Here is a 27012-nt window from a genome sequence, read left to right as displayed (position 1 = left end):
TTTTAAAGGTAAAAAGGGGAGGGGGACACCCTATATATGACTGTATGACCGTATATCACTGGTCATGGCTAAAATGACTATCTTATAAATGGCAATTCATTCCCTGTAATAAAATGAGAGTTCCAAACACGTGTTTTATCCAGGAAAGTCGCATCCAGGATGCAGTCACTCGTTTCGACAGTGAATGACACAAAATAACAATTGTCCCTGCACAGGGTTCACCCACTTCCAATCATTTATGAACGGCCCGCTTTCTAAAGCCTTGATCACAATTACATCAAACAGAATACACTGATGTTTCAGACGTGTTTTTTTTTTCCTTTTAGGACGGTCCCCTCCCGTCGGTCGTACAAAAAAAAAACAGTTAGTAGACATGTTTGAAAAAGCAAACATGCTTGGAATTAGTGTTAGGTAAAGTGTATCTAAAAATACTTCAAGTAAAGTCCAAAGTAAATGAGAGGTTATCTACTTGTAGTAAAGTATTAACTGCCCCGGGCGCGATGTGCTTGAAGTAAAGTACTATAAATGCAGTGTACTTTCAGAATAAAGTATACAAGTGCTTGTTAACACAAACTTTCAAAATTCCCTTTCAGTACCCTATATTTTTTTTCACTGGTATGCTTTGTTCCAGGTGTAATTGGGAGGTGCATCAGTATTTTAAGGGAATGGTTGCAAATAAGCTGGATAAACTCAAATGGCCACCAAGTAGTTGTTTTACTCTCGCAGACGAACAATTTAACACAATCAACCTATAAGGCACTTAAGTCTTGACACATATCATTATCTAGTGATACAATATTAAGAATATCGAATTTCGGGAATAGTCTTTGAAGTCGGGAGCTGTACTTTGTTCGCAAAGTACCAGAAAAATACTTAAAGGAAAATACAAATACATACCAAGTAAAAGTTTTCTAAACCACTTTTCCCTCGCTTTCTCCTCTCCCCCTTCTACCTTGTCCACCGTTGCCTGTTTCCTCCTCCCCAGAGATGAGGAGAATCTTCTGCCTTGCAGAATCTCAAGTCAAAGGTCGAGCTAAAGGCCGACGAAGTCGTCGGCCTTTAAAGTACTTTCCAACACTGCTTTTGACATGCTCGAGACGTGCCCGCAGATACTTCTGCGGGCCATCATGTCTGCAGCAAACGCCGCGTCTTCTGTGCTTTAAAGGCGCGGTGTTGTTCCTGGAGCCTTCCAGCCAAATTTGAACCTGCTCTCAAGTTCTCTGGCCACAGCGAGGCAGATCCTGTCCTGGTAGCGAGCGGCCACCACCTGCACTCCGACGGGCAGCCCCTCGTCGTCCAGGTACAGCGGGCACGCCGTCACGGGCACCATGGCCACGTTAAAGATGCACGTGAAGCCGTGGTTGGTGTACACCGAAAACAGCTGGTTCTGGTACGGCACCTTCATACCGCTGCATGGAAATATGAGCACGCCGTCGTCGCCCAAGAGGTCCTCCAGTTTCCGAGCGAAGTCTCGTGCCCTGGACAGGTCCGCCGCCGCAGTGGCCGATGACGTGTCCTTGCTCAGAGACCCTCCGAGTGTCGCCCATATGGAGGCCATGGTGTGGTTAGACCTGCCCACCAGTTTGAGTAGAAGCTCCCTGAACGGGTTCAGCGTTTCCGTGAACCTCTTGAACATTGCTGCGAAAGAAACTGTGCCTGGCTCCAAGCACGCCATCCACATGGAGAAGCCGCGCCGTGTCTCGGGGAAGGTCACTCTTTGGGGCCTGGCCTCGCAGACCATTTCCAGGGACCTCACCACCTGCAAATTATGTCGGAAACGTTCAGTTCAAGGTCATGGGCACACGGTCGGTAAAGCATGAGTATATTCCTGCCAATGCAAAAGCGTTGCCGATAAAACATTTGGACATTTGGCATGCTGGAAAAAGACAGATACCAGTCTTTTGCTCGTGCGAGGAGCACAGCCACCCCCATTAACAAATATTGAACGAAATTAAAATAATATTGAGCAAGGCAATAAAAGCTCCGTGGGAGCATTACTTGCATCTAAAACTGCTCGGCTGAGGCTCTTATCGATGCTTGTGAAGTATTTGTTCCCGTTGTCCACGCTGTAGGAGACCTTTAATTTCTTCAAGTTGACCTGCGCAAAGAGATTTTTTCAGTGCACATCTTCGAAGTATCGACATCGGTCTACAAAGCCCGAATTCATAATATGACACAAAAACAGAAAAGTGCAGGTAAGGGGTCAGAGCCCTCGTCAGGCTTCGTGGCATTTTTAACCTGCCTCCCTTCCGGAAACACTCACGGGAAGGAATTGAATAAATTCAAATTGAAGCACCTTCGCCATCTACTTTCCAGGACCGGACACATCTGGTGTGCCAGCATTGCTGCTAATATTTTAAAAACCGTTTTATGTTTTTCTTGCCAACACCTTGTCGATAGTAAAGCCATAGTGCTGAATTTACGGCGTCAGCAAAATGAGGCCAACATGCGGCGCAGAGTAGAGAAAAGCTCCTCGTTCAGCGTTCGGCTGCGACTATACTCCGTTCACCCCTGGAAGCTCCGCCTTCAGCGCGAGCCCGCTGGCCTTCCGCAGTGCTTTGGTTGCGCGTGCCTGCGCGTTCACACTTGCGTTAGCGAGGGCAGAAAGCTCGCGCTGAAGGCGGAGCTTCTAAATAGAGCTCATTCAGTGGGAACATGATCCCCGGTCGAACATTGACCCAGCACTCGTGTCCCGTTTCTGCGCTTTATTGGCCGCATTAGGGACTTTAGTTGATCGTTCAATGTCCCGATAACGATAAACCGCCGACGCCTTTGCGCGCGCATCCTGTCGTTATCGAGTACCGTTATCGGATGTATGAAAGCGATCTACCGAAATTCTCTTTTCAGGTGACGCCGAAACTTCAGCCCTACGGCCTTGCTACCGAGGAAGCGTTGCACCTGTCCATAGGCACTTACGGGGAGAGGGCTTCGCTTCCGTCCGCTACGCGGATTCGAGTGGACGGATTCGTGTTTTGTGTGGATACGGGACACGGTTTCTGCAGTCAGAGCATTTGCTGTACCGGAAGTGAAGGTTTTCCTCGGGTTCTAGTCTGCTTTGGCACGTTGTTTTCTTTATCGGAAGGAAAACATATTTTTTTCCGATTGTGTCCTTGGACAAAGGCTTGGAGCGTGCTGATCACCTGCGGCCGGACAGCCACTCGCACGCTCTGCTGGCTGTCGTCAAGTCCTCCGTTGTTATTGTCGGTCCCCAATCTCCCGAAAGGAGACTAGCCGTGCTGTTTGCCTACTCCAGAGGTCCCTAAACGTTTTGGCGCCAGATTGGGGACCTGTCGCACCCTCAAGGACCGGAAATAAAGAAATTTAATACTAAATAAATGAACATACATAGGCGAAAAATATAAACCAGGGCAAAAAAATTCAAAACGAAATGTATGGTGGATAAACGCACATACTTTACTTTTAAACGCGTTATGTCGCTATTGCCACACAGACACGACAATAGCGTTCCTTGCTCAATACTCAAAAGCTCTCGTAGCAGTGCGAGGCCGCAGCACCGTGGAAGTTCAAGCTAACCGTATGTAAATGAATACCTTGGCTCTGGACTCTGCCACGTATGCGATATGCTGAATGTAGAGTTGGCGGCTTTAATAAACCCCATTTAAAATGGAAATATAAACGGCGCAGCACTCCTCACAGGGCTGTCCAAGCGGAGTCTGGGGGCGTTCTCCCCGGCCATCACGCTCAGCGCCACGTCCAGGTCCCGGGCGTAGCGACACATGGGGCCGGGGCTTCCGAGGCGCCGCTGGTTCTCTCCGAGGTCCGGAAACATTCCAGCGCTGGACACAACGCCTGTCCAGGTTTCGGTTTTACTTTCGTATTGTCCGCGAAACATTGAAGCGCACACAAAGCTTCGACGCCAGGCCGTGGTGATGGACCTGAAACCTCACCATCCGTAGTTTCAGCAGAGGGTCACTTACGTGCAAACTCTATTTGTGACCTTCGAGACCTTTCGCTTGCCATATGTATACCTCTTTGGACCCATAGCTGCGAGAACGGCCTTTTCAAGTATGAAAACACGCAGAGCTATCCGCCTGACGCCCCCACCCCGAAAAACAAAACCACTCTGTCTGGACGGGTCTTGCCGTCTCTGCACCACCACAAGCGTGTTACTGAAGAGCGCATGCGCGCGGAGTAATACAAAATCAGAGCAGCGTGCTTGGTGGAACGGTGGCGCCCTCACGCGGCGCTCGTCGAACTAGTCTTGACCGTCCAAACGAGGAAAACACGCCACAACACCTTGGTTCACTTTTTTCGATGTAGTTACAGAACGGATGTACTTACAGCTATAATTCTAATATAATTGAATTTCGTGTTAAATTCTGCAGATTTTCCATTAGACACATTTCTAGTTCAAAATTCACAGGTTTTTAAAAACGCGTTCTAACGTAAACATGTCAAAACAGCCGATTCCGACCGATTTCACGATTTAATATAAAATATAATACATTTTTTTATGAAAAATATGCTTGGAGGGATAGTTGGACGAAGAATCAATCTTTTTATAGCAAAAAAGTTTGAAAAAATTGGAGTAACAATTATTAAGTGAGAAGTTTTGTAAAATTACAGAAAATCGCGTGTATTCACTATGGGGCTTGGAGGAGCGCTCCCTCTTAAACTTAACTTTGTAAAGAAAAAAAAAAAGAAGAAAACGAGTTTGTTTGTATGTACACTGCGTGACACTTTTAGCGCGAACACGTCTGGCTGCTTTTTTTTCATTTATTTTGGTAGGGTATACCTAGTACCTCGGCTGTGCACTTTCCACCATTACAGTAGTTTTGAGATGACGATCCTTCATTACTGAGAGAAAACCAGAAAACTGGCGACGGCTTCTTCGCGTGATAACAGTGTCGTGGTGTGTACGTTCAGTGCACAAATCTTCTTTATGAGAACGCGCTTGCTTACCAACGATGAGGTTGTGCGTACAAATTTAATCGATAAGGGCACATTCGGGCCATTAAGGTTTTGTGTAAATAATTATATATCCAGAAACTAGTCAAGCTGCAGTCCTCTACACTGGTTGTATTTCCCCTTGTTATTTTTTAATTAGCACTCTAATCAAATCATTTATTTTATGTTTGTCGGTCGACGCCTGACGTATTCCGGGGTGTTTTTATATTTTAGAAATAAATTCTGCTAGTCAAGAGCAGAATGACCGCTTTTGCATTAGGCATCCCGGCCTATTTCAGTTGAGCGCTCTATTAGATTCGTAGGTGAGCTTTTCTCCGTATCGGCCAGTTTCGCGGTAAGCATTTCTCCGGCGAGCTTTTCTCCGGTGAGCTTTTCTCCACCTCCCCTCTGTCTCGTCACGGGCAGCACGAATACACACGCGACGCACAAAAGCAACGTATCGCACTCACTGCCCCACGCAGTAGAGGGGCGGCCCAATGTGGCCAGATAGATACAAAACGAAGGCAGAGCGGTACTCCGCCTCAAACAGTTGATACTTATTTTACAAGTAACGACAACTAATACAAATGACAAAGCACATTCCGCTGGAAGCAAATGGCGGCATTCAGTTCAAGCCTCTGCTGTGCGCCGCCATTCGCTTCTATAGAACCTGCGCCGTCACGCAGTCGATGCTTATCTAGGGACTTTAGATTGAACTTGACTCCGGCGACGCGGTGGCACCAGTCGGTGTCCTGATGTCGCTGTGGAAGGTTGAAATAGAAAAGATGGAAGAGACAACAAAGGAACGTAGGCGCGTTCACTGAAAACAGAACAGAATGAACATGTAGGCACCCTAGAATGAACCAGTGCGCTAAGTGGGCGGCGACCCAAAACGTTGAAAGAGAAAGAAGAAAGGAGGATTAGAGGAGGGCATTTTCTTTCGGTAGAAACTTCGTTTCATGCCAATTGTTTGTTGCTCCACTTGTTCCTTCCTTGAAAATAGTGAGACCTTTCTGCTTGCTAGCAACGAGTGACACAAGAACGGGTCTCGGCGGTAATGAACATTATAGGGAACGTCTGAAGAAAGAAAACTGAAAAAGGTGGGATTGCTTTCTTCTTTTAAGGATAGGGCTAAGCGTCTGCTGGTTCTGTCGGCATTCTTTGGTTTAGATGGATATGTCTAAGCATGACCCCGTCAAACAACCCCCCCCCCCCCTTCTGCACGCCTCTACCCTAAGGAAATATCAACATGACTTTTCAATAAAGTTCAAACACATTTGCTAATCGTGTGCGTGACGTGTGTAAAGGATGCAACCCAATATTCTTGCCTATACTTCTTTGTTGTTGGTGTATGAGGACGCAATTCAGAGACCTCAGGAGTCAGCACGCACAGTGGGTCGCCTTGTGTCCGAAAATTCCGCAGCGGTAAGCGGGAATCCGAATGCTGCCAGCCATGTCGGTGCCAATGCCTATCACGGAAGCTGCCGAGGCCAGCAGGCTGCCCTCACCTCCTGCGGACGGACGGGAAAATATAAAACTCCGACATGCAATCATTTATTTCTGCGCGGAATATCCAGCCCGCGATTCACTGCGGTGTATCCGAGGTGTAGACCTTTCCAATAATCGCCTTCCGTGTGCTGTCATCTTTTTGTCTGCTGGGCTGTGGAACGCGTTCCGCTAAGCTTGCGCAGTAGCTTTCTTCCACGAAATATCAGACGCCGCGCAGGCCTCCACAGCCCAGTGACCCGTCATTTTTTTTTTCACCTCGGTGATAATAGTTGGAAAGGCCTATAAAAGGCGCGACATTAGCGCAGTCAAGTGAGCACCAAAAGCACGCTATGTTATGCAATCGACGTTACGAGCCGATGGACTTTAGATATCTTCACCCTCACCAACACGGCTTTCGCAAACATCTTTCTTGTGATACTCAGTTTTTTTAATCCGTAGCAGATCTCCACGATGACTTTAACGACTCTTATATTACGGACGCTATTTTCACTAATTTTCAACTGAAGGTTCTTTCTAATTTAACTTCTCTCGAATCACGTTGAACAGTCGCTCGCCTTACTCTTTTTCATAAGTTTTATTACAACATGCCATCATTCATGCTCACTCACTGTAAGCCTGCCTTATAGATTTCTTTACGTCATGATCATTCCTTAAAAATTGCACCTATATTCGGTCGCACTAATAGAAAAAAATACTCTCATCTTGCTCTGTCAATTAAAAATTAGAATTTTCTCCCAAACGACATAGTCACTGAAGAGAACGAAATAATATTCCGCGAAAAATCTTCGGCTTTGGTACTATGATATGTTTTCAGCGCCATGTCTGCTTGTGTTTGCTATAAATTGCGCACTGGGTCCCCAGTTTTGTCGTGCCCGGTTTGTGTAAACTTTGTTCTGAATTCTGTATAGTTCGTTTTTAGTTTTTGTTTTTTGTTAATTTTTAACCTTAGTTATTTCTTTGATTGCCATTGTATCATTGCATTTGTTTGTATTTTTCTACCCCCGCCCCCCTCATGTAATACGTTAGAACGAACGTCTTTGAGGCGAATAAAACTTGAACTAAAACTTGAATGGAACCGATCAGACAGCGTCAAAAGCGCACCGTCATGGTGTTCGTCATGTTTTTGTACGTGTTCTATACATCGCTGAACCAATCACAAGCCAGAGGTCGCCGAGTGCACACTGCACCACTACAGTGATCTTGCCTTGTTCTAATCCCGGTGTCCAATGAATCCGTGAACCTTCGAAGCATGACTGCTCGGTCATCCCATTGCCTATGCCAGTTAGGGTGAGGGTAATTATTGGTGTTCGGAGGTCTGCGCAGTGCAATGCATACGCGGGGACCTCTGACATTGTACTATATGGTCTCTATAGGCCACCGACAAGGGCCACGGCTAGGGCCAATGACGAAGCTCCTCAGAAGCGCCACCAGCGCACAATGAACTGCCGGTTCATTGCACCGTATTAGCGGTGGAGTGCATGGCGTATTGGCAGTCACCCTGCTAATGCATCATACAGTCTTCTGAGGCCTTCCTTGTATGGCGGAAACACTACATACAAACACTGTCTGCAGACATGCATGCATGAAGCAAACGTGCTCCCAACATGCTTGAAACCGCTGATCATTCTGTCATGTCCTCGGCGAACACCATGTTGTTTTTTATCATGTATAGAGCAGTGTTACTGCGGCTTCTGTCTTTACCCGAGCTTCCGCCCGGAGACCGGTTGGTGTCGTACGGGTTGCGCGTGGTTCCGTACACCATGTTGCTGCAGTCGGACGACAGGCACAGCTCGGGCACGTTGCTGATGGCTAGCGGAATGGCGCCCGCCCTCCGCATCAGCGACACTACGGCGGCATCTTCGTCCGCTCGCTGGCCTTTCCAGTACAGGGAGCCCGCGTCGAACACGCACCCTGCGACAGCGACACCCACAGCCTTTGTTCAGGAGAGAAGGCAGCTCTCCCACGCAGTCCTCGCCACGGATTCTCTTTATGGCTTTTTGTCACCAGAGCGTTTTCATTTACAATGAAGTTTCCGCGATACTTTCTTGCAAACTATTCCCACAGTCAGTTAGCCTCGTAACGTGAAAAGATGACGTTTTCGTGATTGAAGCTCATTTTCAGGTGTTAAGGCCCAACCACAATGGACGTTTTTCACGCGCTTCGTCCACGTCAGCGTCACCTCGCGTCAGCGCGCGGCGCCTCGTGCCGATATCAGTCCCGCTAAGATTTCAGCGTCGGCCCGCGCGTCGCATTGTTGTGGGTGAGCTCGAGTGACGCGCGCCGACGCTTTCGCGGGCAAGGCGCGTGGAAAAACGCCCCATGTGTTTGGGGTTTTAAGATATTGACAAGTTATTGCAACTTGTGTATTCGTGGTAGCTCTGTAGGGAATAGTACTTGTTGATCGGAGTCACGTAATGTTCACTCTCAAGAAAAAAAGGCGTCAAAAGGTGTATCGTTACACCCTTTGTCCCATATAATACACCCCCAAACTTCAATTCGACGTACTGCGCCCTACAGTCGAACAAACGGCCCTAAATTTTGCGAGGGGCTTGATAGCCGTGTGGTACAACTTATTAAACTAGCTAATGTACGTTTTATTGACTACAGAAAAAATAATCGGGGTTTTGTTGGCCGTACTGTAAAAACTCGGTGTTTTCTTTATGTGGTGTTTGATACGTACTTTAGCTATTGAAAATGTTGTACCACACGGCTATCAAGCCCATCGTAAATTTTCGGGCCGTCTGTTTGACTGTAGGGCGCTGTACGTCGAATTGAAGTTTGGGGGTGCATTATATGGGACAAAGGGTGTAACGATACACCTTTTGACACCCTTTTTTCTTGAGAGTGTTGGTATTTTGATGCGTGTACACGCGCAAGCTATATTGCAATTTGGATTAAAAGCACGAATGTACGGGGCGACTACGGAAAGTTTTAAATCCATCAGCTGAAATTTTCTCTGAATGGTCGCAACACCTTCATCTTATAGCGTATGTAGTTCAAAGGGTGCAGATCACTCCTTCCCCTAGGCTTATAATGCAGAACGCATTCAAAGAAACGTAGTTCTTCCATTGCGTAGCCGTTTCAGAGGAGGCAACGTCGCGCACGTTGTCAAGCGGTTGGCGCCACTATGGGTGACGTGGCTGGTGCCACAACGGGCCACATGTGGGCTCGTGATCAGTTGACCTGCGTCAGGCCATTCCCCGTCACGTGACGTCAGGTCACGTTATTCACGGCGCGAAGTCGTGGCGTCACGAGACATCGTGACCTGCCATCGCTTGTGCCGCCAGTTTCGATGTAGCGGCTTTTCCGCAAGAGGGAAGTCCATGTTGTGGCAATCATATAAGCAAAATAGCTGCCCCTGCCTCGCACCCAGGTTTACATAGCGAGTTTAGAACGTTTATTTGTTCGTATCTTCTTGCTCGTGCAAGCGCGCGCTACCTTGTCCCGCTTTATAGGCGCCAGCATGGAAACCCCCCCCCCCCCCCGTTTTTGGATCGCTCCAAATACACCGAAGGAATTTACCATAATGCGTTCTGCGTGTACGTTTAAGGGGTAGATCAAAGGAGCACCTTAATTGTTTTCAGGTTCGTTATTAGACATTAATTAATTAGAAGCTGGCTTCAACCATAAGTAACAGACCTTTGACTGCGACGTTGTTTTTCACAGTGAAAGGCACGCCCAGCAACGGTTGTGCGGTCCAATTGATGGAGCCCCGAGATATCCGCCTGTCGATGTCCTCGGCTTCAGCAAGGGCGTCTTCGAACCTCGCATCGACAACGGCGTTCAGGGTGGGGTTCACTTCACGGATCCTTTTCACATATGCCTTAATCACGTCCACACTTTTCAGCTAGAACAAAACAGACAAACAAACACAAACCCACATTGGCGTGTATGTTCCAAACACACTGAAATCGAAGCATAAATCGCATGAGCATCTGCTACCACGTTCGGAAGAAGCACACGTGATGAAGCAATGCAAAGCATGTAAAAAGTCGCAACTTTAGGCCACGTTTTCTTTTTTTTTTTTTCGCGATGCATTCATCGTTTTTCCTTTTGCATTTGTTGTTCATTCAGTATGGTCACCTTGAAATGCTGATCACGCTTCTATTTCAGTGCCAGCCACGGTATTGCTTCACCGACGAGATAAGGAAGATCACCTGCCGTTTACTCCAAATATATACGCCTTGTTCGAGCACTATATAATTTGTTTCAGTTTGAGCATAAAGAAGACTATGATTTTTTTAGGATATGATCAGCTTATAGGTTCGTTGTGTGTCAGCGTGGGCCCGATATCAGCGCTTTTTTATTTTATTTTTATGACAGGGTACTTAGGAGCACTGAACTTTGCAACCTAAGTTCGTACCCATCACGAACACGTTCCACCATGTCATTAGTGTTGATGACAGGGTCTTAGACCTTAAAACAAACAAACCAACAAAACAGTTCGGCGATCTGTGGTTTTTGTCAGCTCTGTCGCTTTCTGTACAACCCGACAACTTATACTCTGGAAAACTATGTGGCCTAAATAAACTAGCAACATCAGTCAAAACGCAGCCGTTAAGCTTATCTATTGACACTTACTGACAATGCCTTTTTTGTTTTCCTTATATCACAACATTGTCCAGGGCTCCTGGTTTAGTGAGTGCCCTATGAAAGTTTTTTTTAAGTCTTAATTTTTTTTTAAATCTCCATAATTGCTCTTCCTTCTTCCTAGATATATAAATTTGGCGAGCGTCGTCAGTCGGCAGAACTCCCACCTCATTCGACTATCAAGCTGTCACTACACTCACAGGGACAGTGCACACACAAAAAGATGTTTTTCTTTTTGACTTTTGACACTTCCAGCTTTTGTTCTTGTTGCCACACTGAGGCTTCTTAGCCCCAAGCGGGACCGCTGGGAGCGCTGCGATCGTTCGATTGTGACGAAGTGACAAGTATGACGTGAGGAGGCCAGGTATTTTCTCGCTTTGCTTTGCTTTGGTTGTGTGTTTGTGGTGTACTTCAGCGCGTAACAGTAGAAACTGTTCGCTAAGTATATTTTGCTTTTGCTGTCGCGCTAAAGCGTAGGACGAAACCTAGCAACATATTCAAATACGCGAAGCGAAACGATCGGAAGTTTTTGTGTAAGTTACAATGGAATCCTACGATAGCTTCATGGCAGCCAACACCGCCCGGATGCTTCGCTGTGAAAACCAACGAGCGTACTTCTACGTGCTTTTCACGCGCTTCCCGACTTCAAGCAGCAAACGAAAGGAAACGCTCGATTAACGGGTTCCGGAAGCAACGACAACAATCCCAACGACTTCAGCGGCAGCTCAAGTCGATGGGAAAGGCCAAGCCGGGTGGGTCGGAAGGCCTAGCAGGGTGCTCGTCATTCGTGAATCAGTGAGTCATCACTCGCTGCCTACGGCACGCGGCCTATGGTTTGAACCTTGACCTAGATCTTTCGGCTAGAAGGTGAGTCTTATCTCTTCATCGTCACCTTGTCATTTTCACAGTGTTGTGCGGCGGTGGTGGCGGATGTTCTCGTCGCAGTGACAGACTCGCCAATTCTATTCGCTGCTTTCTTCGTGGTGCACGTTAAAAACCCCAGGCTAGCTGTTTGTACTGCACTGGCTAAGTTTCTCATTTACAGCTGGGAGACAAGTCGCCCCTTGAGGCAGGCTAAGTTCTTGGCTGTAATAAACATACACACACCCCAATTTTGTTTCCGCTTTATTTGATGTAAAGCCCAAATAAACACGCTATGGATTGCCCTCGTAGGATGAGGTACGTACACTTTATTTTTCGCGTCTCTTTAAAACAGCGCGAGCAAACTGCGAAAGGAACCGGTGATCGGATTGATAATTTCAACTTGTGCTCGGCCCTCGTCGCGATTGGTTTCTATTTTCTTTGCCTGCCTGTTTCCCACAGGCAAAAAAAAAAAAATCGATCCGGAAATTATGTTGTCCGAGACGCAAATGCTCTGGTCACTTGACAAGCCTCCAAAGCCACGACGACGACGGATTTGGTCGTGATCAGTACTATAACACGAAACTGGGTCACTAGGTCCTGTCCCGCAGGTCGCGACGCCACTGTTCTCGCGCTGCCTGAGCTTAATTTTCACGAGAGGTATAAGCGAAAGAATCAGGTCACACGCTACCCCGAACTCTGGTTCGAATTAACCAATCCAACATTAATTGTGAGCGATACACCTCAACCTACATGCTACCAACGAAGCGCAAAAGCGGTCACGAGATACTTTGTACTACGTCACGACAAGAAGCCGCCAGGTGGCGCCACTCCATATTCTCGGGGCTAATAAATGATCAGCTTGAAATCTCACCCATGCGCGTGGCATATACGCTGGTTGGCCGTCTAAGATTAGCATCTCCGGCAAACCTTTTCCTAACCTGCTTCCACCGCTCCATACTTTCACTACCAGCTAGGGGGGGTGTCCAAAGAGGACACTACAAAACGTACGACTCCGACAAATCGTGAAAATTAAAGCGGACGCGCCTGCTTCAATTTTCACGATTTGTCGGAGTCATGCGTTTTGCGGTGTCCTGTTTGGACACCCCTTTAAGGCGAACGTTTTAAATGCGGCAGCGAACAGGCTGCGTCTGTTCCGACAACACCGTGCTTCCGTTACTCAGTGCTGGCACAACTGGCACAACTTCGGGTCAAGATCGGAGCGTAGGCAGTTTCTCATTGGCGACTGTACTAAAACTCCACAGCATCTGACCGTTCGAACATTCGGCAACTTTGGAAGCAAGTCGCGAAAACAATTCCCTGAAGTAGCCAATAATCCCAGTCTGAAATATATAGTCTCTAGTGTATTAAGTTGTTTTGATAGGCGATGTTTCCGTTCTGCCAAGTTGCTTAGCTGAAGAAGGAACCGACTTACATCCCCAGCGCGTATCCTTCTGGCCAACACTGTGGCAGGCTGCAGTAGCGTGGGGTCCGCGGTTGCGGGAACCCCGTCCCGACGTGTCCACCGAAACCAGAAGCCGAAGAGCAGCACCGAACCTTGGGTCAGAACGAAGCCCAGCAGTTCTTCCAAAAACACACACAATTCTTTCTTTACCGACTGCAAGGTCATGGCGAGCGGAACGAGTGCGACGCTTCTGTGGAGTGCCAGCGCAGCTCCTCGATAACGCGCGGCACACAACCTTCAAGGCAGCTACGCAATAGCTCTATTATCCAAACAGTGCGAAGGACGAGGCTGTTATCTCTGCTACCGATATATCAAAGTACTAGTGCTTCGGGTGGATCGAGAAGAGCCATATAGTTGAGCGTTTTAATATTTTAGTATTAATGCGAAAGCATTAACTGTTCCATATACAGCGAAGCCGGCGTTGTCTGTAGCAGCGAAAAGCGGGACCTAATATTGGCTGAGCGAAAAGGCACCTAAATTCCCCTTGGCCAAAAGCACAGCAACGCGGATGCATCGTCACGAAAGCCGTGGAGCCGGCGGGGTTCGCCGCGCCTGCGCAGTGGGTGAGGGTGACGTCACCACCGGGGCGCCATGCGAAAAAGGAAGACTTGGCGCGTTGCTTGTAGGAATGCGCTACGTGTAGGAATACTTTCGCATTCCTACACGTAAACAGTCTTAAATGTCTGCGGCGAATTTTTCTTTGTTTCAATCTGCTAGGTGCATGTTTTTTGTTTTTTTTTACAGTGTTGTTTCTTTATGTTCTTTTTTGTGAGCATCCATGTTTGTTTTATTGGGTACCAAAAAGAGAACGGAAAATCCTTCGGCTGGTTTTTAATGCTTAAAAGAACACTGATCATTATTAGTATTTTAATTTTCATAATGCACGTAATATATCTTTGTCTACAATATATTACTTTCAGGTACGACACTTGTATTTGTCACTTCGAAATAATATGCAGTTTTTCTGAATAAACAAGTAAAAAGGAAAGCAGAGGAATGGATACTTTAGCCGCGCTAGTTGATTTTTGACTCATCGAGGCTTCCCGGCCGCCAAAGGTACGGTTCCACTAAAAAAAAATATATATATATATACACGGTATAAAAAAAAAGAGAGAGAAAGAGCCCAAGAGTTGCCGTCGCCGTGCTTCCCCAACACCAAAGCCGGCCGTACTGTTCTGGCACATACAATGCAGGGAAAGAGTTGAAACTTTCTCGTTTACTAAGCAGTAACAAACTTTGATACACTCTAAAAAAAAAGGGTATCACCGTACACCCTTTTGTCCCATATAATACACCCCAAAACTTCATTTCGACGTACAGCGCCCTATAGTCGAACGGGCGGCACCAAATTTTACCAGGGGCTTGATAACGGTGCGATATAACTTATTAAATTGCTAAAGTACGTATCAAAGAGCAAAGAAGAAAAAGACGGAGCTTTTGCAGTACGGCCAAGAAAACTCCGATAATCTTTTTTGTAATCAATAATACGTACATCAGCTATCTTAATAAGTTGTACCACACGGCTATCAAGCCCCTCGTAAACTTTAGGGCCGCCTGTTCGATTATGGGGCGCTGTACGTCGAATTGAAGTTTTCGGGTGTATTATATGGGACAAGGGGTGTAATAATACACCTTTTTTTCTGAGAGTGTATTCGCTTAACAGACTTCGTAATAACTAACGGCTTGAAAAACACAGCTACAGCTCTTGTAAAGGTTATCCTTGAAAAAGGAATTAAAAAAGGTAGATACCCAAAGCTAAATGACTAGCTTTCAAAACAACTTAACTTTCAAGTGTTCCCACTCATTGACTACAATATACAAACAACCGAGCTGCACCTCACTTGAAAATCAGGCGAATACCGCGAGGCTTATGTTCGTTTATGAATTAAGTAGGAACAACCTCCGCGTTATATTTTGTAATGCACAAGACTGAACAAGCAGATCAGGTCGTAGGTAATGACCCACAAGCTTTTATAAGTATATACAGCACAAAACCACCTTCAGAACACCGCAGTTCATAGGAGTGCACTTCCTGCAATGCTCCCCGTACATGTTTCATACACGCACATGATGCCAAGTGCTATATAACTATAAAAATATTCGCCGAAAGACGAAAAAATGCAGCCTGTTTGTATACTCTCCTGGCGTTTCCGATACAAGTTTCGAAATATTCAGGACGATGATTTTTTTGTACCGTTGCCCGTCAGGTGGATCGGTAAAAAAACATTAATCGGTAAAAAAAACACAGTTTTTTTTTTTAAGAACACGAGCGTGTACCCGCTGGTCTCCATCCCCCAAACTCTTTCTCGAGTTCCCTGGCCACGGCGAGGCAGAGCCTGTCCTTGAAGCGAGCAGCCACCACCTGTACCCCGACGGGCATCCCCTCCTGGTCCAGGTACAGGGGACACGCCGTCACGGGCATCCTCGCCGTGTTGAAGAGACACGTGAAAGGCAGGTTCTTGTACACCGAGAACAGCTGGTTGTGGTACGGCACTTTTGTGCCGCTGCACGGGAAGATAAGGACGCCGTCGTCGCCCAGGAGGTCCTCCAGCTTGCGGACGAACTCCCGTCCCTGTCCGACCAGGTCTTCCACGGCGACCGGGGAAGCGCCTTTGCCCAGGCGCTCTCCGAGAGCGATCCAGATGGCGCTCATGGTGTGATGAGACCGACCCACGAGTTTGAGCAGAAGCTCGCTGAGTGGGTTCATCGAGCCCGTGAAGTTCTTGAACAGGGAAGCGAACGGCATGGCGCTGGGTCCGAAAGAGGCTATCCAGATGAAGACCCCTCGACGCATTTCCTCGAAGGTCACCCTCTGGGACTTGGCTTCGCACAGATTCTCCAGGCACTTCACCGCCTGCGCATGCCCCGAAAAAGAAACGCCTTCTGTCTCCTGGGCCAGGCTCGACATTTGTCATCCTAACGCCAAACGTATCATCTCACAACTCTTAATCATCGAGAGCAAATCATAATACTACCGTTCACGTCATCCGGCTGCCCACACCTGTTTTCACACAACGAGTTTGTTTTTGCGATTTAATTTTTATTCCAACTATCTTCGTGGGCATCGTAGACAAAGTTCAAACAAAATCTTGCTTAAAAGAGCCTGCTGAGAGCCACGAGCGGCAGTCGACGTTTCGCTAAAGCCGCGGTCTGTCACGAAGTGGGGGAAAAATAATAAAAATAAAATACTAACTCCACTGGAAAAGCGATGAACTAATAAAAAGAAAAGAAATGCTAGGTTCAGACCGGTGACATCGATCGGCCCACGTCCGGTGTGAAGTCGACCGAAGAAGACGATAAAAAAAAAAGAGGTAAAAAAAAAGCTTATTTGGGGCGTTAAACAGCCGCGCACGGTGACACAAACTCAATAATGGAAACGCGTACACGCGTTTTACCTCGATATCAGGCTCAATGAAACTTCGGGCACCGCAGCAACGAAGCACCAAAAAGTAAACGCTCCAAGCTTCAAAACAGAGCAGAACAACACGCCCCTCGCGGCACAAAGGCAGCCGGGAACGAGGGATCACTGGTGCAGACAAAAAAAGTTCCGAAAAATAAAAGTCTTAACTGCTGGACCAAAAGTCCAGGGCCGGCTTGCTAGAACAGCGTCTGAGCTGAGACTGCAGGAGAAAGAAAGCACTGCAAAGGCTGGGGCGCGCGAGCGTCTTGAGACGCAGCTTGAGACCCGCGCAGCTCGTGCGCTGGCTTTGGCAGTGCTTTCTTTCACCCAGTCTCAGCTGAGACGCTGTTTCTAGCAAGCCGGCCCAGGAGAACGTTCGCAGGCTCACCGATGCTGGGTAGATGACGAGTCGGGAAGGTCGTCGCCGTCTCGTTGCTCGGCGGGCCGATGCAACACCGCACTCCCGAAACGGGAAAGACACACCGCCCGCAGGCAAAAACACACCCGAAGGCTACAGCACGGCCGAAGGCCAATGCATGCCCGAAGACAAAAGCACGTTCAAAGGCAACAGCATGCCCGAAGACAAAAGCACGCCCGAAGTCAAACACACACCCGAAGGCAAAACACGCGACTAAGGGCGAAACGCCGAAAAGGCAACAACAATATCTGCCCGTTAAAGGGACACTTTCTCTGTAGAGGCTAAGTAAAAGCGGTAGATTGCCGGGTTAGTTGGTTGTAGAACGACACGATTAAAAAACAGCGGAAAAGGACGGGACAAAAGTATAAGCACGCAGGACAGACCCTGACTGACAACTAAATAAGTTATCAGCCAGCGTCTGTCCCGTGCGCTCCTACTTTTGCCCCGTCCTTTTGCGTTGTTTTCTTGTTTTTTTTTTTTTAATAAAGAGGCTAAGTACATGAGCAAAACATCGGCTGATTTTCTGAAGCTTTTTGGAGCTTCCTTTTCATTATGACAAAGGCTGACATGAATTTATTTTTATAAAACTCAAGAATGGGAGAACACACACAACACTAAAATAGATCATAGCGTCGTAATGGAATTCGAAAGAGATGTTCACAATTGGATCTCATTGACCAAAATATCCATGTTATCGGTATAATCATAGCACTGACTGTATATGCAGATATGCTACGCTTCGAGCAGACAAGGTTACATACAGTGCATGGCTATATGTTAATTTACAAATAAAAGCAGCAAAAGAATATATATACGGAAAGTGCACTTGCCTTCAGAACGGCCTGACTCTGTTCCTTGCAAAGGCTAGTGAAGTACTTGTTGCCATTGTCCACGACGTAGTAGATCTTCAGTTTCTTCAAGTCCACCTGCGCAAAGACGTTTCGAGCGCAGATTCTAGCGCAGACTCAAACGAGAAACGCTTTAGAGAGCTGTCGTTCCCTCTTAGGTTAGAAATAATATCGGTTACACACGGCAATGTTTTGGCTCCGTTTCATATAACTGAAACTGAACGAGAAGCCACAAGAGCGAGTTCTACGCTTCGAGATGCACGCTTCGAAATGCACGCGCATTTCGTCACATGCAACAACGAGCAGCGAACGTTGGCAGCGGCCAATTCGCGGCACCCTAGTGTCACATGAGAAACAAACGAATACCTGTAGCGACCAACCTCAAGCACCTGCAGCATGCATGCAGGTATCTTTGGCAGGCCTGCAGTCTCAGTGCTCGTAGCCACACAATGTGTTCTTTCGTCAATTTGACAATAAAGACTCTCTCTTTTTCCTTCTCTGCCTCTCTCTTTCTATCTATCTCTATCTGTGTGTGTGTGTATCTGTGGGAGCGTGCGTGTGCGTGTGCGCGCGCATGTCTGAGTGTGTGCGCGCGTTTATGAAGTAAGCAGGAGTCGTAATACATTCGCTTGCATGCCGCATGTGTTTGAGGTTGGTCGTTGCATGGAATTGGTCTGTTGCTCCTGTGATACTAGGATGGCCGCGAATTGCAACAGGCCTCTTTTCGGCGATAGGTCAGTGAAGGACTGCGTGCACGGTCTTCGATCATGTGCTTCGATACTGCTCGGATGTTTTTCACGAGTCAGCTACTCCGGTTCTTACGGGTTTGTCTAAGCCGAGGGCGGCAGCGTTCTCTCCGGCGATCACTCGAAGCACGGGCAACAGGTCCTCGGCGTAGCGGCACATGGGTCCCGGTGTGATCAACCTCATCTGAGCCTCGCCTGATTTTGGAATGATGCCGTCGCAGGGCACGACACCTGTCAGAGTAAATGTTTATTTTTTTTAGCTTTATTGTAACAGGTTATAATGTCATAAAAGACTTCTTAGAGCGCAGCTCTTAGGCGCCCGTTTCCGGCTTGAGCGGCGTCGCCCTCGCCGTCGGCGTAACCAAGGTCACCCCAAGGTCACGTGACCCCCCAGGCCACGTGACCCCTCCCAAGGTCACGTGACCCCTCCCAAGGTCACGTGACTCCCCTGAGGTTACGTGACCCCCGAGGTCATGTACCCCCCGCCGAGGTCACGTGACCCCCCGATGACGTCATCAACACTGATGACGTCACCGGCATCGGTGACGTCATCGTCACTGATGACTTCATCAGTTACGTCACTGATGTCGTCACGGGCATCCGCATAGTCATCATCACTGATACGTCAATGGTGACATCACCGACATCCGCATTGTCATTGTCATCCTCACTGGTGACGTAATCAGTGACGTCACTAATGATGTCATCGGTATCGTCATCGTCACTGATGACGTCATCGGCATTGTCATCGTCACGTGATCCCCCAAGGTCACATGACCCCCCCCCCTCCGGTCAGTTGACCCCCCCCCCCCCCCCAGTACCCTTCCCTCCCCCTCCTCAAGAGCTGCGCTCAATTCGGCATTGCAGGGAGTTGTAAACGGCTTTCACTTTTTTTCACTAAAAATAGCAAAAAGGCGTGAAACGAAAATTGCGAGCACGTACAGTCTCCAACAATGTGAAAGACCCATTCGAGGTGGCAGTTTCTGGTAACTGATTTCTTTTGACTTGATGGGCCCACATTGCGGGGGTAAGGAAATAACATAAGTTATATGTTCATATTAAAAAAAGTATGTTCCCCAGGTAGACGTGTCCGCCGCATAGACTGCCTCGGCGCAAAGGTTTTTCCCATTGATGGAAAGTGTACGCTATCAGAACCTCCTGCATTTATGCAGCACCGCGATGGACTGGGAGCACTAATTATTGTTATCTCTTTAGCCAATCCAACCAACGAGAAGGAAGAAGGCTGTCATGGTCCGACGCGTCATGCAGTCACTGTCACAGCAACAAGAAGGCGTGTTCCCCATTAAAACTGAAACTGCGTGTTATTGGAGCACAATGCCCACCTAGCTTCCCATTGGGTGAACTGACCAAAGGGGTACCAGGAATCGGTGTAGCTAGCACACCGCGCCGCAGTGTACACTGAGAGACTTCTGTGTGGTGGCCCGTTGTCGCCGAAAAATACGCCTCTTGTCAGACCACTGCGTCGTCTATAACAAAGTAACATGTGTGCGTGATCACAACCAGCTACAAGATGACCTCCTAAAAATTTTAACCAATGGTGCAACACCTGGTTGATGTCACTAAGGAAATCTAAATGTAAATTAATCCGCTTCACCAGAAATAAATCCATCCTATGTCATCAGTACTTCCTCGATTCTGACCTATTCGAAACTGTTTCAACGTATAAATATCTTGGTGTAAGACTAACATCAGACCTCTCATGAAATAACCACATTGAAGCCATACATCCGGACTCATTGAGAACTCTAGGCTTGATCTGACGTAACCTACGCAGTGCTCCTCCACTCGTCCGCAAACTAGCGTACCATCAAACCAAAATTCGAATATGCAGCTTCCATCTGGAGTTCCCATCAAACATACCTCATCAACCACCTGGAGGCAGTACAAAACCGAGCCGCTCGTTTCATCTTGTCCACCTATGATTTTTCTGCGAGCGTATTCGCGTTAAAAAGTCAACTAACCCTGTTTTCTTGGCAGCTCCGCAAAAAACTCTCTCGCCTATGTCTTCTTCATAAAGTCACATACTTTCATTGCCCCGACCTCAAGAACTCTTTGTTATCATGCACCCCTGACAGAACATCTTTTCGCCTTAGCAACTCCTGCACAATCAAATGTATTTCCGGTTCCTCAAACGCATTCAATCAGTCTTTCCTTCCTTGAGCCATCTGCGACTGAAACAGCCTACCATCTTCCATCGTCACCATCGTAGGCCCAGAAGCATTTCTATCAAGCTTACGGATTCTTTTTTTTTTATTAGTATTTTGTTGGTATTATGTACGATTAACGAGCTTGACTGGGATGTATTAATTAGCCTGTGTATTTTTTCTTTTCTTGTTTGTCTTGATTTATATAACATGTATATATCCCTTCCTTATGTAATGCCCTAACGGGGCCCTTAAGGTGAAAATAAACGAAATAAATAAAATGAAACACCCTGCGACTCCGAGCCAACCCGTCCTTTGTGGCCCATCAATCGCTGTGGGCTCTCATTCAGTGATTCGCTTACCGCGTGCTCAAAAGGTAAGTACCGTACTTACTCGAGTAATACCCGCACTATTTATGAACAAGGCCCTTGCGTCTACTTTCCCCCAGAACACATATACAGCCAATCATTCCGTTGCGCATAAATAACACAGCGAATAACTAGATCGAGAACACGATTCCCCTTACAAATGCAATCTTCAAAGATGGTATCTTCGAACGAAGACGTTATCTCTGTCCTGTAAACCGCTGGAATCATGCTGCTGATCGCGGTGATTGGCAATCTGCATGCTCCGCGGAAAAGCAAACCCTCAGGTTTTCTTCATAAACAGTGCGGCTATTACTCGAGTAAATACACTCTCAAGAAAAAAGGGTGTAAAAGGGTGTATCGTTACACCCTTTGTCCCACCATAATACACCCCAAAACTACATTTCGACGTACAGAGCCGTATACACTCCGTGCGACGCGACTGGCGCGCCGCCGCGCGGCCGGTACCTAAGGTAGGCAGCGAGAACCCCAGAGAAAACGAAATCGAAACCACGCCGCGTACGTTGGTACGCATTGAAGTCGGAGTGGTGCGGTAGCGCTGGGTTCACAGCATGAAGCTGTGCTGCGTCATTAAGTGCTTCAATAGTTATGCGTCGTATCTCGTGGAGACAAAGTTTCACAGTTTTTCACCTCGCCGATGTTTTGTGGGACAGCGACAACGATGGAACCGTGCCGTACGAAGCGAGAAATTTGGTCTCCCGATCATGTCTGCCACTGTGTCGGCACGGCTGACATATTCTACACTGCCGCTTTGCGCTCTGCGTTTGTTTTCGTACCAGTAACGCCTACATGTGTCAGCGCCGATAGGACGAACCCACACTCGCAGGTATGCACTGCCAATTTTGTTGGAGGAATGCCCTCCAAAGAAGTTTCGTCCCCATCGTACGTGTCGATGATATTTCCGGACAAGTATGGCACGAAATCTGTACTTTATGAAGAAAGATTCGAAAGGTAAAAAAAGTGACAAATATAAATCTAAAAAAATACAACCATGAAACTCGGAATCACTGGAGAATCGACGTTTAAGTATGAAAGTTTATGTGGTGTGCTTTCTTTCTTGACCAGCCTCCTTTTGGATGTGGAAACGCTGATACCCCGAGTTCTGTAGACAACATTTTTTTTCTCGGCTTTAGAGCCACCTATCGCAAAGTGGTTCGAACTGGAAGTACCGTCCACTGGTCCCCTCCCTGTAAAGTGTGCACCTCCCACGATGAGTGGTATTACCTGACAGCCTTTGACGGTCAAAGCCAGTTCCCATTTAGTTACGCCGCCCAAACTAAATTTCCACCTGGTTTCGCTATGAAAACTCTGTTTGTTATAATAAGTGTTGTGCCAAGTGACGGTCATGTCAAAGTACCTGTGCGCCGAAAATCAGCACCTCGCACAACAGGTTATTACACAACAGCTGACCGCAAAAGCCCTTGGCGGCCAAACCGTGTGTTGGCCGACAACTTTGTTTTCTCGGCTTTGGAATCACCTTTCGTAAAGTTGTTTCAATTGGAAGTACAGCCCACTAGTCCCTTCCTACCTCTAACGTCTCCACCTCCCCCCACCAGTGGTATCCTCTTGACAGCCTTTTCATGATCAAAACCGGTTCCCTTTGAGTTACGCCGCTCAAACCAAATTTTCACCTAATTTCCCTATGCCACCTTTTTTTTTTTTTTTTGCATAATAAGTGCTGTGTCATGTTACTGTCAAGTCCCAGCACCTGTGTGCCGAAATCTGCACTTTGCACAGCCCGCTATAACGCAACATTTTGGGTCCAATATTGGATATCCCGTACAGCTTTATTTCTTTATTCGTTAGAAACATAACTTTCACAACTGCTGTCTTAAAGAAACTTGGCACTCTTCGTGCACAAACTTAGTGAACATCTCACTCGCCTCCAAATATCATCTTTGCAGCAGTCCTAGGTTTACAGCGACGAGCGAAATAAATTTCCCACTCGGAGCAATTAAGGTGGCGGCCGTCTTTGTTTTTCGGAAAATTACTCCACCTCCTTTTTCGGCCGCAACTAGAGAAATTACCCCTAATTACGACTCGAACTCAATATATAAGAAGTGGAGAACAGCTAAATGCCCTTCTGCCCCAGCACTCATGCAACCGTCACCCTCAACTTATCGGCTCAAAATGCAAAAGTTTCGTCCGTGCGCGCTTCCGCCGCCACAGCTTGGCACGCGAAAAGGCGCCGCAGGCTGCTGAACGCGCCTCACAGTCGAACGCCAGCTCCTCCGCTAGCGGCGCTGCGCGCGTTTTTCAAAGCGCCCCCTATAGTTCCCGCACGGAGTGTATAGTCGAACAAACGGCCCCAAATTTTACGAGGGGCTTGATAACGGTGGGATATAACTTTTTAAATAGCTAAAGTATGTATCAAAGGCCACATAGAGAAAACCGAGTTTTTACAGTAGGGCCAAGCAAACCCCGATTATTTTTTTTTTTTTTTTTTTTGTCAGTAAAACGTACATTAGCTATTTCAATAAGTTGTACCGCACGGCTATCAAGCCCCTCGTAAAATTTCGGGCCGTCTTTTCGACTGTAGGGCGCTGTACGTCGAATGGAAGTTTTGGGGTGTATTATATGGGACAAAGGGTGTAACGATACACCCTTTTTTCTTGAGAGTGTAAGGTATACGCGCAGACATTTGTAGACCACCACCAGCTGGCAGCTTGTTTGCGACAACAGTGACCGCGGCACGCACCGTGGGTCGGCTTGTGTCCAAAGATTCCGCAGCGGTATGCAGGAAGCCGGATGCTGCCGGCGAAGTCGGTGCCAACGCCGACCACGGACGCTGCCGAGCCGAGCAAGCTGCCCTCGCCTCCTGCGTCAACATGAGCTTCAAATTATGTCAGGCACATTGAGACAAGTTCAATTACAAAGGCGCCTCCCACACTCCCTGAAGTTCCTGCATGCCCCGCAATATACTACAATGCACTCGAAGCCCCAATTGCAGGTCTTCTCTTGGTTAGCTCTATCGAATGAGATGGCTATCGGTATCATACCCCAGTAATCACGCAGGTGACACAGAAGGCATCTGTCGCTTTGGCCCCTGAAACAAGGTTACCAGCGGGACACAATACCGATCGCCCATCTCATTGACAAACGCTGAATAAGTGAAGAATAATAATTGATGTTTTAAAGTACACTTTGATGCGCTACACTCTCACCTCACGGCCTCCTGCGAGTGCAAACCTACACCTCAAGTTTTAAATGCACGTGCGTCCGATTTCCTGCTGTCCACCGGAATAGTCAACCACTGTGATCTAGAGGAAAAGCTCGGTGAAAAATGATTCAACCAAAGACTGAAGTCTGCGGTGTGACTTTAAGCACGTTAGCAAGCGTCATAGGCTCAGTGTCACATATCTTCATTTATTTCCCGGTCAAAACGACTTTCAGGCTCTCTTTCCCGTAGACCGCTCTGACTGGCCGTTCAAGCGCTTCGCCAGAAAACAAGCAAGGAACGGTTTAGAATGATGATGCTCTAAACGTCACAGATCCAGTGGACCAATGCCGTAAGCACGAGAGCGTGAGACCTTGAACACTGTAGACCTTGGCTTTGAAACCTTAACGAAGGTCCGCAAAAACGAGCGCTCGCGCTAGAAAGCAGGAACGCGGGCTGACTCGCGCTTGTAGCTTTGGTTCTAATCCACCGTGTTCTAGTCTCGGCTGAAGTGAACTAGAGGAGGGATATTGAGCTCAGCGAGCGCTCATGGCGCTGCCGCACTTCGTGTCGACAGCACGAGAGGGCGCCACTAAAACGCAGGCTGGAGTGCAAGCATCGCATAGCATTCGCTGCACTACTGGCGTTGTTGTCGTCGTCGTTGACAATTTGGCATTGCACTTCAATCGACATAAGCGACAGAAAACACGGGAAAAGATCTAAATGGGAGCCCATTCGCTCTGCCAAAGCGCCAAGCCAAACCTGCTTGCCAAATGCCCTCGGAACGCTAGAATCTTCCAGCCATGCTACTGCAGCGCCGCGGCGTACATCCGGTACCTTTCCTCGCTCGCTACCTCACAGCAATGCATGCATGGCGCGTTTCGGTGCCCGATCTCACTATTCCTCCTATGGAATAGCAGAAGCATGGCGGCGGCCAGTCGCTCTGCTTGAAATTGTCTATAGGCTCAGTCGCCGTCCCTGCTCATGACAACATTCATGAATTTGTACCGGGGCATACGCTCAGGTAATACCCTGCGTGACGCACATGAAGGAACCCCCATCGGTTAGCAGTCGTACCTGAGCTTCCGCCTGGAGACCGGTTTGTGTCGTACGGATTCGACGTGACTCCATAGAGCATGTTCCGGCAATCGGACGACATGCAAAGTTCGGGCACGTTGCTGATGGCCACGGGAATGGCGCCGGCCCTGAGCATAAGGGACACCACGGCAGCATCTTCGGCCGCCTGCTGCCCCTTCATGTAGAAGGAGCCGGCGTCGTGCACACAGCCTGCGAGAAAAACAGCTCAAGACCAAGGTCGAAACAAGATTCGCTAAACAAGCTACGCTTCAGAGTAACACTTCAGCCATCTTGATGCTTAAAATCATGGTTGCCAGTCATTGGAAGCTTTATATGAAATCCCAGGAAACGCCTCTTTGCCTTCCAGGAATGTTAAAGCAGTTCGCGACAGGGCAAAACAATATCACCTGGGCTTCCCAACGCCGTGTACAGAGCTGAAGAAGTCGCACGGAGTGTCGATAACCTAAGCGTAGCTCATTTAGTGGCTCTTGTCGAAACGTACCTGCTGCGTGCCCTATAATGGTAACCGCAAGCCTTCTACGCAAGAACACCCATGCATAAAATATCCTCCTTCATTTGGTCAATATGTTTGGCGTTCGAAGAAAAAATTGTATGCCATGCATCGGTATACGGTGGGTCAAAAGCTGAAAACGTCGTCGTTACGCAGAACGAAAAACGGGCGAGGGAAACCTCTTCTCAGTCGTGTTTACAAATTCACAGCCCAGCGTGCGATATCCCCAGCCTATAGACCTTTTCTGTGTACTCTCGTCTCCAGCCACCTAATAGGCGTATCCGGTATGGGCGACGAAAAAATAATCCAACGTTTCAACCTGCAAATAGTAAAAAAATAAAGGGGAGGCAAAACGAGAAAGTGTGACGGTTACGCTTATATCCTAAATGCCTTCTATTGGCGTGGCAAAGGCAAAACAATGTTTTCGCCCATACTGGAAGTGACGTCAATTCAAGATGGCGGCGCACTTGCAGAAAAGGTCTATACACGTTTGCAAGTCCGGGCCCAGGGCGCCGCCATCTTCCTCAGTGGGGTGCGCTCTTGGGCGCAGCCATAATCCGATTACGACGCCTTAGCAAGGCTTCGTAATCGGATTATGACTCGTCCAAGCGCACCACAGCCAAGCAAGATGGCAGCGCCCTGAAGTCGGTCGAACTCATCTCTGTTACGTCACGGCGCGGTGGTGGCGCGTCGGGCGCACTTCCGGTCTGGGGCTGTGGGCGGAAGCGGCCATGGGGCACGTGCATTCTTGTGTTACTCCGGAAGAAACCGGACAAAAACCTGCCTTCTCGTCGAAACGCCGCGACTGGGGCTTTACCAAAAAAGTCGTGAAAGGCAGTGAAGGTCAGTTTTCATGCGTTTTCTGCCTGCTCGGTTCGTCCGAGAACGTGAACAGGGGCCGTTAAAAAGGAAAAACAGACGCCGTCGGACTACGATTGCTTGGGCGGAAAGCACTTTGGATTGAATTCACA

General features: G+C 47.9%; 2 protein-coding genes across 2 annotated transcripts; both read right to left on the bottom strand.

Moving 5' to 3' along the window:
- Positions 1-1018: 1018 nt before the first annotated feature.
- LOC8040624 (fatty-acid amide hydrolase 2-A) lies at positions 1019-13498 on the bottom strand. Its single transcript, XM_029970033.4, has 7 exons — positions 13304-13498; positions 10057-10264; positions 8119-8328; positions 6300-6419; positions 3656-3810; positions 2003-2098; positions 1019-1759 (listed from the first exon to the last, which is right to left on the bottom strand). Exons 1-7 carry the CDS (start codon positions 13496-13498, stop codon positions 1160-1162), a joined length of 1584 nt encoding a protein of 527 aa, XP_029825893.2. The 3' UTR covers positions 1019-1159.
- A 1539-nt stretch (positions 13499-15037) lies between these two features.
- On the bottom strand, positions 15038-25713 carry LOC115311396 (fatty-acid amide hydrolase 2-B). The gene is made up of 5 exons (XM_029970032.4): positions 25531-25713; positions 23995-24114; positions 18822-18976; positions 17982-18077; positions 15038-16187 (listed from the first exon to the last, which is right to left on the bottom strand). Exons 1-5 carry the CDS (start codon positions 25709-25711, stop codon positions 15591-15593), a joined length of 1149 nt encoding a protein of 382 aa, XP_029825892.3. The 5' UTR covers positions 25712-25713; the 3' UTR covers positions 15038-15590.
- Between the last annotated feature and the right edge of the window lie 1299 nt (positions 25714-27012).

Source organism: Ixodes scapularis, unplaced genomic scaffold (genome assembly GCF_016920785.2).
Source record: "Ixodes scapularis isolate PalLabHiFi unplaced genomic scaffold, ASM1692078v2 PGA_scaffold2__306_contigs__length_199485367, whole genome shotgun sequence".
Lineage (NCBI taxonomy): Eukaryota > Metazoa > Arthropoda > Arachnida > Ixodida > Ixodidae > Ixodes > Ixodes scapularis.
This window is presented reverse-complemented; position numbering and strand designations above follow the sequence as displayed.

Excerpts from the sequence above, each read along its gene's own strand:
- LOC8040624 (XM_029970033.4), bottom strand. The coding sequence starts at position 13,498 with ATGACCTTGCAGTCGGTAAAGAAAGAATTGTGTGTGTTTTTGGAAGAA. Across the intron at positions 6,420-8,118 it reads GTCTCCGGGCGGAAGCTCGG|GAGGTGAGGGCAGCCTGCTG; the intron begins GTAAAGACAGAA and ends GTCCGTCCGCAG. Across the intron at positions 2,099-3,655 it reads GACTCCGCTTGGACAGCCCT|GTCAACTTGAAGAAATTAAA; the intron begins GTGAGGAGTGCT and ends CTCTTTGCGCAG.
- LOC115311396 (XM_029970032.4), bottom strand. The coding sequence starts at position 25,711 with ATGAAGGGGCAGCAGGCGGCCGAAGATGCTGCCGTGGTGTCCCTTATG. Across the intron at positions 18,977-23,994 it reads TGGACACAAGCCGACCCACG|GTGTCGTGCCCTGCGACGGC; the intron begins GTGCGTGCCGCG and ends TTACTCTGACAG. Across the intron at positions 18,078-18,821 it reads CCCTCGGCTTAGACAAACCC|GTGGACTTGAAGAAACTGAA; the intron begins GTAAGAACCGGA and ends GTCTTTGCGCAG.